Source organism: Nanorana parkeri, unplaced genomic scaffold (assembly GCF_000935625.1).
Source record: "Nanorana parkeri isolate BGI_ZX_2015 unplaced genomic scaffold, ASM93562v1 scaffold596, whole genome shotgun sequence".
NCBI lineage: Eukaryota > Metazoa > Chordata > Amphibia > Anura > Dicroglossidae > Nanorana > Nanorana parkeri.
In genome coordinates this window covers 1,152-13,973 of record NW_017306864.1, presented here as the reverse complement: position 1 = coordinate 13,973, position 12,822 = coordinate 1,152, and the positions used below count along the sequence as shown (strand labels likewise).

At 41.8% G+C, this 12,822-nt stretch overlaps 1 protein-coding gene across 1 annotated transcript in view; it reads right to left on the bottom strand.

The window, feature by feature from the left end:
• The window catches only part of ZPR1 (ZPR1 zinc finger), a gene marked incomplete at its 5' end in the record, with an annotated part of 17,442 nt that extends 4,918 nt beyond the window's left edge, over positions 1-12,524 (bottom strand). The window contains 12 exons of the mRNA XM_018562739.1: positions 972-1,037; positions 1,829-1,918; positions 2,045-2,155; positions 2,808-2,897; positions 3,219-3,289; positions 4,248-4,314; positions 4,598-4,663; positions 5,386-5,508; positions 5,777-5,863; positions 7,061-7,131; positions 10,287-10,377; positions 12,363-12,524. Of these exons, the coding sequence (XP_018418241.1) occupies positions 972-1,037; positions 1,829-1,918; positions 2,045-2,155; positions 2,808-2,897; positions 3,219-3,289; positions 4,248-4,314; positions 4,598-4,663; positions 5,386-5,508; positions 5,777-5,863; positions 7,061-7,131; positions 10,287-10,377; positions 12,363-12,524 (1,095 nt within the window). The remainder of the gene's footprint in view (positions 1-971; positions 1,038-1,828; positions 1,919-2,044; positions 2,156-2,807; positions 2,898-3,218; positions 3,290-4,247; positions 4,315-4,597; positions 4,664-5,385; positions 5,509-5,776; positions 5,864-7,060; positions 7,132-10,286; positions 10,378-12,362) is intronic.
• Positions 12,525-12,822: the final 298 nt, after the last annotated feature.

Here is a 12,822-nt window from a genome sequence, read left to right as displayed (position 1 = left end):
TTTTAATTTTTTTAATATTTAATTTTTTATAAATGTTTTAAATGTTGTATATTTTTTTATTTATTCATTCATTTTTTATTAAACATTTTTATATTCTACTTTACTTTTAGGGGCTTTGGGGAAATATTAGGGGTCTAAACAGACACCTATTTCCCTTTTAAAATAGAAAAAGAGATTGATGACACAAAAGTCCTCAATTTCTTTTTCTGTATCCCCTGTTATCAATGAACAGGAATCCTCTACACCGAGTGTTCTTGTTCATTGATAACATGAGTATTGTTCTTGTTCATTGATAACATTGTATGTTTACCACAACTACAACTATGAATGAACAGAAGGTGATGTAGATCACTCCCATTTCATAATTGAGGATATAGTACACATACCATGTCCTCAATTATCTACAAACACCCAGCAATCACTGAATGTTTGTACTCGCTCTCCTCTCTGACACGCTGTCACAGGAGGCTGAGTGAGTGGTGTAGGGGGGAGAGTTCAGCCTCCTGTGGCAGCGTGGCCTGTCTACGCCCATACACCACTCTGCCGGACTGTGATAGGAGGCTGAGCGTTATGGGAGGAGACGCCGGCCGCTCACACAGTTTCTCTCCTCCCTGCTGGGACAGAGCGGGGAGGAAAGAAAGCAGGGATACGCCGATGTATCTGCAGGAAAATGGCACTTTCGGCATTATGTCAAAAGTGCAATTTTCGGCCGATATATCGGTGCATCCCTAATTTTTAACCAAGCTATGCTGCTGCAGTGAAAAGGCAAAGACCTGGCTGTATTGACTGGACGGTACTGCACTGAATTACAAATCCTTCGGCTGATAAAACGGAGACGGCCTTAAAAAGTATAAGAAAGGTGAAATCTAATCTCCTGACATGCATAATTGTTCACGGTTAAGCGTATCATAGCCAGGATTCAGCCTGTAAATGAGAATTGTCTTTTCATTTGATAGAGCTTGGGAGTTTACCTGAAGGTAGCTGTTTCCTGCTGAATCATCCAGCATCAAATGAACTTTCATCTGACCTTCTAGGATCTGCAGTTAGAATATAGACAGGCAATGTCAATGACAGCAAGTAAGAGGTTATATACACATTTCCAGCTTAAAAGAGACTGTCACCACCTCATACATGTGTGACAAACTGATCTTCAAAGACTGCCTGTAGATCACATGAAGCTTCCCCCGCCACCATTAGGAGTACGAGTGTCGTCAGGACTGTGGAAGAGGCGCAGGAAGCATTAGAGTGAAGGCACAGCTTCCCAGAATTGGAGGAGAAGATAAGTATCAGCACTGTTAACAGCTGTTCTATTGTGAGCAGATTTACATGACCCTTCAATCCTCACATGCAAAGGTGGTGACAGGGTCTCTAAAGTTATCGCTAAACCACTCAATACTGGCGGGAGTGAAAACCATGAGCTCATAAGGTCATAGTGTTTGAAAAACTAAACCTATAAATCTTAAAGAATGAATAGGGTCACCCCCAAACTGCTCTGTTATCATGTACTCCAAACATTCAGTGTGTATACACATTCTTCTATTGTACGATCTAATGAGAAAAGAATGAGAATGAAAATAAAGTCCACTATGAGGCATGGAAAGGAGATGAGGAGGAGATTTGTAGTCCACATCAGCAGCTTCCATTCCCATAAAAAAAAAAAAAAAAAAAAATGATGCTTTCACTGGAAGACACAGCTCAAAAGGAATACATTGCTTGCCTACAAGGGTATGGACCGTGAAATCTGACAGTTGTTTTCTTGCCTATGTACTGGCTAAACAAAAATCGAATCATTCTGTTCAGGTAGAATATGAGGCTTTAAAAAAGGTACCTGATCAATTTTCTTGCCAAATTCCTGCAGCTTCTCCTTTCTATTTGATGTACAGCTGTCACCAAGGGTGAAAGGGTTCTTGTCAACCACCTGCAGAAAACATACAAAACATATGTAACATCGGTTTTACACATACTTAAAAACATGCAAACATCAAATTTCACAGATCACAAATCTGTATATAAGGAGGTTTAAAGAAGCATGATGAATTTTTACCAAGTCTCTGATGTCTTTTAGGAGTCCCTCCAGAGTAGTGAATTTTCCTCCTAGAGCTCCCATTCCTAGCTCGAATTCTAGCTCTGGGATATTGATACCACAGGTCTCAGACTGTCAAGATAAATACAGCAAGTTATTTCCAAGTGCTTTGTGCAGATCTGCCAACACAGATAATAGCACAAGTAATTTCAGTGTTAAGTATTAAAACATTTAGGCAAAACTACAGTTATCCATTTAGCTCCCTCTCCCATTGGACTCCCAGAAGTCTTATAAGCCCCAAAAGTCTTACACTCCCCTGCCCTAATCCCTACTAAGCAACTTGGCTCAGAGCCGCATAGCAGGGATCTGCCAAAAGCAGGGTAGGCAAGCATTTATCTTTAGGGGCGGGGGGGGCTGTACTGGGAAAGGGGGTAGGTTAAAGCATAACTGAACAAAATCAACAATGTTCTTTCAGTTAAAAAATATTGAAGATATTGTAAATTATTTTTATAAAATCAGTAAATATGGATTAGTTGAAATAATGACTTTTGGTCCAGATTATTGACCTCACTTTTCTATACTAAAATTAAGCAATGCAGCTTGGTTTCCTAGTTTAGTATAAGTACCAAATATATTTTGACCTGCCCAGAGAAGCAGCATTCTATACTGGGAAATATTGAGGTCTGAAAATGGTGCAAAAATTGAGACAATATTTGCAATTAGTTAATTTTGGTTTTTTTTAAAGCGCATTCTTGTACTACTTTACCAGCATTACGCTACATACCTTCAAGACATCCCTGGTGAGGTCAGATGGATCAGTGATATGGAGGGTAATTCTTGTGCCAAGAGATTCAATAGCACCTCCTGATTTGACCTGAAATATTGATTCAAAAGCAATTTACTTAACCATTTACATTACAAACTCAAGCCTTTACCTCACCCCCTGAAATTTTTAACAGAGTGGAAAAGTTAACTTTTCTGTCAAGTTTTTATTCCTGAAGAGCTCTAACTAGTGCTATAAAACACACACCTACAAAGTACAATATGAATAATACATTCATATCCTGTTGTAAATCCATAACAACTACACAATCACAGTGGTTAGAACAGAGTTGGTTGGCCGCTAGGCAATGATCCAGAGGAGCTCTGTTCTGTCTCCCAACCAAATGTCCATACCTAGAAATATTAAACTTACCTCGTTCGTTCGATGGCCACAAGCCTCACAGTTTGTAGCCATGATAACAACTTCCTTGAAATGAGGGATCTCTAGCATTCCGTCAAGGAGATTAAATGGATATACACAAAGAAAATTAAAATAATATCTTTTTAAAACACAAAAAAAAGAAGTACTATGGCGTAACCTTTTTATCCTATAGTACTCCTTAGGGTCACAGGAGGAAATCTACTGACCTCCTTCCTCGACCCAAAGCTCAGTATATTGCGGGCTTTTGCCTGCTATATACTGAGAGCGACGCAGCCGGGACGGATCCCGGCAATACTGTCACCCAGCTGGCTGATTGACAGCAGGCTCAGCAGAGCTAGCTGTGCCTGCCCCCTCCCCGTTTGTTCCTCCAGTCAGCGCTGGAGGATCGGAGGGAGGAATCCTTGCGTGGAATGGTGAGTGACAGTCACGGCTCTCTGAAGGGAAATGATCGAGAAGTGAGCGAGGGGCAGTATGTGTTCGCTCACTTCCCGATCTATAGAGCCGTCCTGGGACAGTTTCAATGGTCACACGTCAGCTCCAACTAGGAAGTTGAGTGGAAATCACTCACCTCATAGTTCTCCTGTAAGTGGAAAGCAGCCTTTTCCATTACATATTTATACTACTAGCAAGCTGATAAAAACCGGACACAAAATTGCCCGCAGCCAACAATAAAGATTTATCTTTATTTTTTGGAAAAGGCAACTTGGCTTCTGCTTCATCGTCATGGGAACTCCACTTTTCTCCAGGTTTCCATCCTACTATGTTTATGGTTCTATTGTACCTGTTTAGGCAGTCTGGAGCATAGATAAAATATTCATCCTTTCAAAGAAAAGCATCAAGTATTAAGATCAGAACTCAGTCATAATCACAGCTTCATCTATCTAGAAAGAAAGGCCACACTAAATGCTTCAACCAAGAACTTATCAATGCTTTTCGTTGGCTCTTGCAGCAAGGAGAGTGTCAATGAAAGCATGAAATACCTTTGCAGAAAACGGGAATATGAATTGCTTTAAAGGATACGCACTAACTTCATGTTGGTGGCTGCAGGAGCATTACATTCCGGGCAGTTGGTTTGGAACTGAAGCACCTATAACATAGCAAGATACTTGTGTTATCTGGTGATATTACAGTTAAATATTGGAAAAAGAGCTACAATTTTCAATTTGTATTTACCTAAGCCCATCCTCTCTACACGTATCAAAATTAAAAACACACAATCTGCAGTAAGATGCATTTGTTTAGTTACTTTATTATGTACATTCTAAAGATACAAATAAAAGATTAGAGTTTGTCGCATGCCATTTTATCAGCAGGAAGTGGTATACAGTTCTGCTGGATATAGCCAATCCCAAAACAAAAGAATACCTTACCTCATCACGGAGGTCTTCATCATTACCATCAGTTTTCTCCTCAGAATTCTGCGGGTCATTTATGCCCTGAAAAAAAAGTAATCGTACCGTATTCAATAACATTTTTATAGAAAGAAACTAACCTCCTGAAAATGCTAAAATCTCTGGCAAATATTTGAGTCAGGAACCCATGTATGCATGAAGGGCCGTCAAAACTAGCGGTTTGCATACTTGTTCTGGGTTAGTTACTCAAAGTACTGATGCATCTAAAATCACCAACACACACACACTTTTATGTTTGGTGTCCAACTGACTTAATCACAATCCCAGGCACTGCCATGGTAGGCCTGGGGTGGGTGCGATTTCAGAATGTTGGTATCTGCAGCAACTTTAGAGGAGAGCTACAGGTATGATCTGAAAGGATTTACTATAAAAAAGGTGTGGCTTGGCATACTATAACTTGAAATATAGAGGTCATCAGCACGACAAAATCAAAGTCAGTGCAAATCCATTTATTGACAGATGTCTACTCTGAGCATGATGGAGGGGACCCTGTGCGGCCCCGAAATCGCTTGACATTTTTGTGTGACATCTTCAATAAATGGATTTTCACATGCTGGTGTGCTGATGACATCCATATTTCAAGTTATATCGTGTGCACCCATTAACACTTTGGGATATCCGGGATGAAGTGCTACAGGACATTTGGACGCATGGCATACTACGGTGCCTGTTTTTATGAGAACGTGTTTAGAAATGTTCATCTGACTACAGGTATGGTTTACAAAGCTTAGAGTTGATAATCTCACCTCAATTCCTAGTAAGGAGTCCTGTTCTTTGCTTCTCCTGTAATGTGTTACTGTGAGGTTCTCATCCTTCTGGGGAGCAAATGGATTTTCCACAAAACTGTTCCCAGAGGGGTCATCTAAAAGCTAAGAAAGGAATAATTATACATATCAAAGTTTTGTAAAATCAAGCAAACCCTGCAGCTTTAACAAATTTCAATGATGGAAGGATTAACAAATAGGAAATTGTGAACTTCTGCTGATATTGACAAGCCATGTACACATTCGCATTGATGCTTACTGGGCCTTCTTAATCTTATAACTTTCCAAAGTAATCCAGCAGAAAGTTTTACAAAAAAGACAACAAATAACTGGTGCATTTACATTCTGGGCAATCCTAGTCTTGTCTACTCACAAATGTGAAGGGCGTCTCCCCATCCTTTAGGCTCTGGAGTTTTGCAATGAACGCATCAATCTTGTTTGCAACTTCAGCGTGTTCATCCTACGGTGTAACAGAAGAGATATTACCTAAAGATACACTTTGCCTACGTACTGATCATGATAGACTGGAAGGAAGAGAAGCGGGGGTGGGGAGACAAACAGAGGTAGAACAAATAATTCATGATATAACTTGGAGAATATTTGGTACATTTAGAATTGCTTCTTGATGCAGATCTTTAGACAAAGCAGAATAAGCAAAATGTGATTCATAGGAGGGGGCCTGGATTCCAATCTGGGTACTAATATAGTTTCTGTGCTTCTTGGTCTTTTGGGGAGCAGATAAAATGGACTGTTTAGGATACCTACCAGCCTGTTTCAAGAACAGTAAAAGGTGACACTAAGAGGCTATGTTTGGGCATTGTGCAACAACAAATATAGTGCCAATTTATGTAGTTTGAGTAGGGTGATGCGCACACACACACACACACACAGTTATGTCTGTCATATCCATGGAGTAAAACTAGCTTAGCCTTAAGTTATTAACTCAAAACCTACAGTATGTCAGCCCAGCTATAAACGGAATAAAAGTGCCCAATCCTTCCCCAAAAATACTATTCTATTAGCCCCATCAAAAACCTTGACTGATATATTATGCATAACCACTCTACAACCACTGCATGACAGTCACCTTCAACAAGAACAAAAGATGTTTTTTTGGAGAGTAGAAAAGAGTTCGAACAGGGTTATTCACAAAAGGGTGAAGAGTTTGGAGAAGGGAGGAGAAGATATCAAAGACAAAATAGCTGATTTGGAAAAATTCTCCATTTCAGCTCACTTTCCAGTTCAGCTATGTTGTCCTAGATTGTTCACTTCTCCTGTCTTCTCCAAACTCTTCACCCTTTAGTGAATAACCCTGCTAGCCTTTGTCTGGTTTTTATTGCTGGGGTGCATAAGCTTTAAGTGCCTTTATCCCCACTGGGTAAATTCCCTCCACTTCCTGTCCTGAATACAGTGGTCGCCAGGTCAGGAAGGAAATCTCCCCAACAGGGACACACACAAACCCCTTATAGTTCTAACCCAGTCGTCAACCTGATGGCAACCTGACCATGGCATGTAAAATATAGCCATTACACCACTCTTTCTCGATCAAAATTGTAAATGTTTTTTTTCTTTTTACACACTGCTTAAAAAGTATTTTAACACATATTTCATAGCACCCAAGACAAGAGAATGGTCAGAAATATATGCATAGACTTACCCTGCGATGAGGCTGCTCCTGCTGCAAACCCACAATTGTCCTTTCTAAGATTCCTTCAATTGTCGTAAGGGCTAAGAGAGATCAGAACATGTATAAGCTAGGACTAGATACAGTTTCTTAAAATGTAGTTGCCAGTTCTGGGAATTTTGAAATTCAGAGTTAGGACTTACCGGTAACTCTATTTCCATTAGTCTTCCAGGACAGCATCACGAGATGGAATCTCCTCCCCCACACACAGGAAACACGTCACTTAATCTGTTTAAAAGACCCTCCTCTCCCTCAGTCATCACGAGAACCGAAGGCAAGCTGGAAAAAGACAAGGCACATACAGGCAATACCACCACATCACATTAATACTACAAGCATCAATGGGCGGGCAGTTGCTGTCCTGGAAGACTAATGGAAATAGAGTTACCGGTAAGTCCTAACTCTGAATTTCCCATAACGTCTTCCAGGACAGCATCACGAGAGGATAACCAAGAACTTACCAATTAGGGCGGGACCACAGCCTGTAGTACCTTCCTTCCAAATGCCTGATCCCCTGCGGTATTGAGATCTAGGCGATAATGCTTTGCAAAGGTGGAGAAACTTGCCTTACAAACCTGTTCCGGTGTAGCACCAGCTCGTTCGGCCCAGGACGTTGCCAAAGCTCTAGTTGAATGTGCCGTCACCAAAGACGGGGGAGGAACATTTAACACTCCATAAGCTTCCATAATGGCCTGCCTCAACCACCTAGCTAAGGAGGATCTAGAAGCTTGCTTCCCCTTGGACCCACCAGAGAACAGCACAAATAGTGATTCAGATCTCCGGAAGTCCTTGGAAATCTTCAAGTACTGGAGCAAACACCGCCTCACATCTAAACAGTGAAAACCTGATTCCCTGCTCCCTACTGGTTTGGGACAGAAAGTAGGTAGAATGATCTCCTGCACCCTGTTGCACCTCGAAGCGACCTTTGGCAGAAAAGCCGGGTCTGTTCGAAGGACAACCCGATCCTCAAAAATAGACAGGAACGGTTCCTTAATGGATAGGGCCTGGAGCTCACTCACCCTACGAGCAGAAGTAATAGCTACCAAAAACACAGTTTTTAAGGTAAGGTTTCTAAGTGAGACCTTATCCAGGGGCTCAAAAGGAGCGGCTGTGAGAACCTGCAACACCGTAGACAAATTCCATTGGGGAACCGAACGGACCACCACTGGTCTAAGCCTTTCCAGGGCTTTAAAGAACCTAGCCACAAGCTGATCCCTAGCTAGTGACACCTGAAAGAAAACGCTGAGTGCTGATATCTGAACCCTCAGGGTACTAACTGCCAGCCCCATATCAGCCCCCTGTTGTAGAAAATCCAAAACGGCTGGGACTGTGTAATCTCTATGATTACGGAGCCTCCAAGAGCTGAACGTTTTCCACACTTTCCCGTATATACGCCTTGTTACTGGTTTACGACTGAACAAAAGCGTATTGATCACACCTGTGGACAGACCCCTGGCCCTTAAAATGTCTTCCTCAGATAATAAGCTGCTAGCTTGAACCTGAGGACCTGCGGATGCAGCACTGGTCCCTGCGAGATCAGATCTGGTCTGTCGGGCAGGATCCAAGGTGAGCGATCCGTGAGTGAAAGCAAAAGGGCAAACCAGGCTCTCTTCGGCCAGTATGGTGCAATCAATATTAGCTCTGTATCCTCCAACCCGAATTTCTGAAGGACTTTTGGAATTAGATGCAACGGGGGAAATGCGTAGCATAGGATGGTAGGCAAACCTACCCCTCTGCCTTACACAGGCAGGCCATACATAAAAGGAAGACTTCCCGGGCAGCATCACCACATGGAACCCCCTCTCAGCGTTCTGTGACGCGCTCCCCAGCTTGACTGAGGAAACACAAAAGACTGAGGGAGTGGAGGAGAGGAGGGTCTTTTAAACAGATTAAGTGACGTGTTTCCTGTGTGTGGGGGAGGAGATTCCATCTCGTGATGCTGTCCTGGAAGACGTTATGGGAAATGATGTATATGGGAAATGATGTATAAAGTCACCCCTTCAGAGCAGCCATATGTACAGTTCTTTCCAAGACCCCACAAAATGTATGCATACATATACAAAAAGGGTGCATACAATTACAGCACTCAATACACCATTCCAACAATACATACAGTTCTCCTATCCCTCATTGAGTCATTGCTGATGGTATAGGGTTTATCAGGCATAGCAGTTATGAGATGTTTGAATAACCCCTTACACAGACCCATCGCCCACTACGCTAAACTGTGTTGTGCAAGAGGAAAGTCATATGAAGGAGCAAGCAGAGGAGGCCAGTTCCAGCTTCCCAGCATGGCTCATGGTGTGGTGGGTCACTCAGCTGAAGGAAAAGGTTGAAGTAGGAGAGCATAAAGAAAGTATCACAACTTTAAAAGCCATATTGAATCCTACAGGGGACCAAGTGCACTGAGCAACATAGGTCTGTTCTGATTCGTAGCCCTGTTTTGTCTTTGTTGGCTAAAGAAAAAGCCAGCACTCAAACACTATAAGGGGAATTTATCAAAACCGATGGGACAGAATCTGGAGCAGCTGTACATGGCAACCCATCAGCATTTCAGTTAAACTTTGAAATGAGAGATCAAAGCTGAATGGTTGCCATGGGCAACTGCTCCAGATTCTGATAAATTTCCCCCTCTGTATTAAAATCAGAGGCGTTTGTAGCATATATTTGCAGCAAATCTATGTAGAAGCCACAGTGCCCCATCAAGGCTCCTTTGTATAGTGTGTGGTCCTAATCCAACATAGCACCCATCCTGGGACACACACACACACAGCAATAAACAGATTCAATAGAAGTATGCCTGGAAGTATTCCTCCTTAAAGGTGCAGAGACACACCAGAAGCCCAGCACGCAGGCAGCTAAAGGCCTCCAGTGTGTCCCAGCAATCAGTAACTAGCTTTCTAAAGCAGGGTGCACATTTCCAGCACAATTACCAGCGAGTCAACAAATTTACCACCGTGTCGAAGTGTACCAGGAAACGGCTGACTGGCAAGTGTGCTAGGATCATGCAGTCAGATCTGCATGCCTGTTCTAGGTCAGAAACTCCTAAAATAGCAAGAAGAGCAGCCTGTTTGCTACACAATCTGTAAGTAGTTTACACAATTATATAATTAGTTCATTCTCAAAGAGTTGCTATGCAGAGATTTATGGATGTAATCACACCGAATTACAGACATTTACAAGCAGACTATATACAGACCTCCTTTCTGGGTACAAGCTGGGATCTCAAAATCAATCTCAGGGATCCGGGTTGTTGCATAATCTGTTTTCACCACTTCCCGGTTGATATCCTGTACAGAAAAAAAATGTGTGAAATATGGGTCACATAGAACAACAGCGTTACATACAGAGACACGCAGCACAAGTTGGGTTTTATTTATTTTGAAAGCTCATTTACCACTTGCTGACCAGGTGTTTACACCCCCTTCCTGTCCATTTTCCAGTATTCAGCGCTGCAGTACTTTGACATTTATTCCGTCATGCAACGCTGTACTGAAATGAATTTTATACCATTTTTTGGGAACAGATAGAGCTTTCTTTTGGTGGTAATTAATTACCGCTGGGGGTTTTAATTTTTTACTATATTAAGGAAAAATTACCGAAAATTTTGAGAGAAAAAGTTATGTTATAAAACAGTTATTATTACCCCATTTTTTGGTAAAATATAAAAGACGGGTCAGGTCGGGTAAAAAGACACCAAACATGTCAAGACTTAAAATTGCGCGCACCTGCGAAATAGCAAAAAACGACCATACCCAAAATTGACCATAGGCGACGCTTTAAAAGCTTTTACCGCTCATCAGTTTAGTGTTATCAGTGATTGATGACCCTAGAATTATTGCTCTCACTGCGACGTTCGCGGCGATATATAACATGTGCGGTGTAATGGGCGCAATCATCATTTTCGCACATATGCACACCAGACGCATGTTTGCACGCATGCATGGGTGGGGACTTTAAAAAATGTTTGTGGGTTTTTTTTAAATTATTTTTCACGTGTGACTTTAATGTTCTATTTTTTTTTGCAACTTTAAAAAATTTTTTTTCATATTTTTGCTTTTTTTACTTAATGTTATTATCACATAGGGGGCAAAGAAATCCTGTAAATAGACACCAAACCTGTAAAGCTTAAAAATTGCGCGCAATCGCAAAAAAAACTACCATCCCCAAAATTGACCATAGACGACGCTTTAAAAGCTTTTACCGCTCATCAGTTTAGTGTTATAAGTGATTGATGGCCCTAAAATGATTGCTCTCACTGCGACGTTTGCGGCGATATGTAACGTGTGGCGCAATCGTCGTTTTCGCAGGTATGCGCACCTTATTCATATTTACATGCATATATATGTATGGGGGGGGGGGGGGGGGTTTTTACTCTAACATGTGCGGCGTAATGGGCGCAATCTCCTTTTTTGCACGTATGCGCCCACGACGCATGTTTGCATGAGTGTATGACTGGGGGGGGGACTTTTTAAAAAAAAAATAAGTTTTTAATTTTTTTATGTGTAACTTTAAAAAAAAAAAATTGGAAACTTTAATTTTGTTTCCTATTTTTTTTTCCACTTAACTTTATTGCCATCACATAGGGGGCTAAGAAACCCTTCCTATGTGATAGCAAAAGATGTGACAGGTCCTATTTATGGAGATATCTGGGGTCTCCAAGACCCCTGTCACCTAGGGACCCCCAAAGAAGCTGATGAAGCAGAAATCTGCTTCATCAGCTTCTCTCCAGCTTCTGAAGCCGGAGATTGACACAAGAATGCGGAAGCGATGCAATATACATCACTTCCTGCATTCCGACAACAGAGAGGGGATCGGAGGGAGATTGTGTACCGAACTCCCTCTAATCCCGTCAGAGTCACTATGCTGGTTCTGGGCTCACACCAGAGCTCGGGACCAGCGGAGACAAATATCCATAAATTCATCTTCCGCAATGAGACTGCAACCTTCATACTTAAAGCTGAACTCCAGGAATTTTCTTTCCCAACACAAGATGTTCTCTGAACGAGGGAGGTGATGAGCAAACAACTTCCTATATTCAATACACTGACAGTAAGTCACTCAAGCAGCACCCAGAAGAGACCAGCAGTGAATGTATGTAGCGCAGACTATTAATGTGAATTTCTGCATCCCCAGTGGCCCTCCAGATGTGGTATATGAGGAGTTAGATTTAACCAAGCTGGCCCAATTTGAATTCCTGTTCCGCTAAAGTGCTACCTTCATAGTTTCAGAACCAGAACCTCATTTGCTCTAGTCAGCATACACAGATCCTTACCCTCCTGCTTTGAACACTGAGCGAATATCGGACACCTTGCTCCTGGATCTGACCAGCAGACTGGATCTCCGTGTTGGTCCAACTACACGAGTCACACGAGAATGAACTGACAATGATCTCTTTGAAGAAGGGAACTTTGGTGAGGAGAATTCTCGTCAGTCCCTGAAAAGAGGACACACAAGTACACAATTATTTTACAATTCCATAGGAGGTGTTCTGTGATTCTGGTCTTCACATAAATATAAAACAACCACATTATACCACATCTAAAGACACCTAGTCATGGAAGAACAATGACTGCCTTCAGGAATACTAGCTGGCCTAGATGGCATGAGCAGCTTAGGACTTTAGTGTGACATATTGCCTTCAGATTGGGTTTGTTAAGCGTTTGTATTTTACACCACAGTACTGCATCATTTCAAAGACCTCAATAAACACTGTGAAGGGGCTTGTGTAAAAC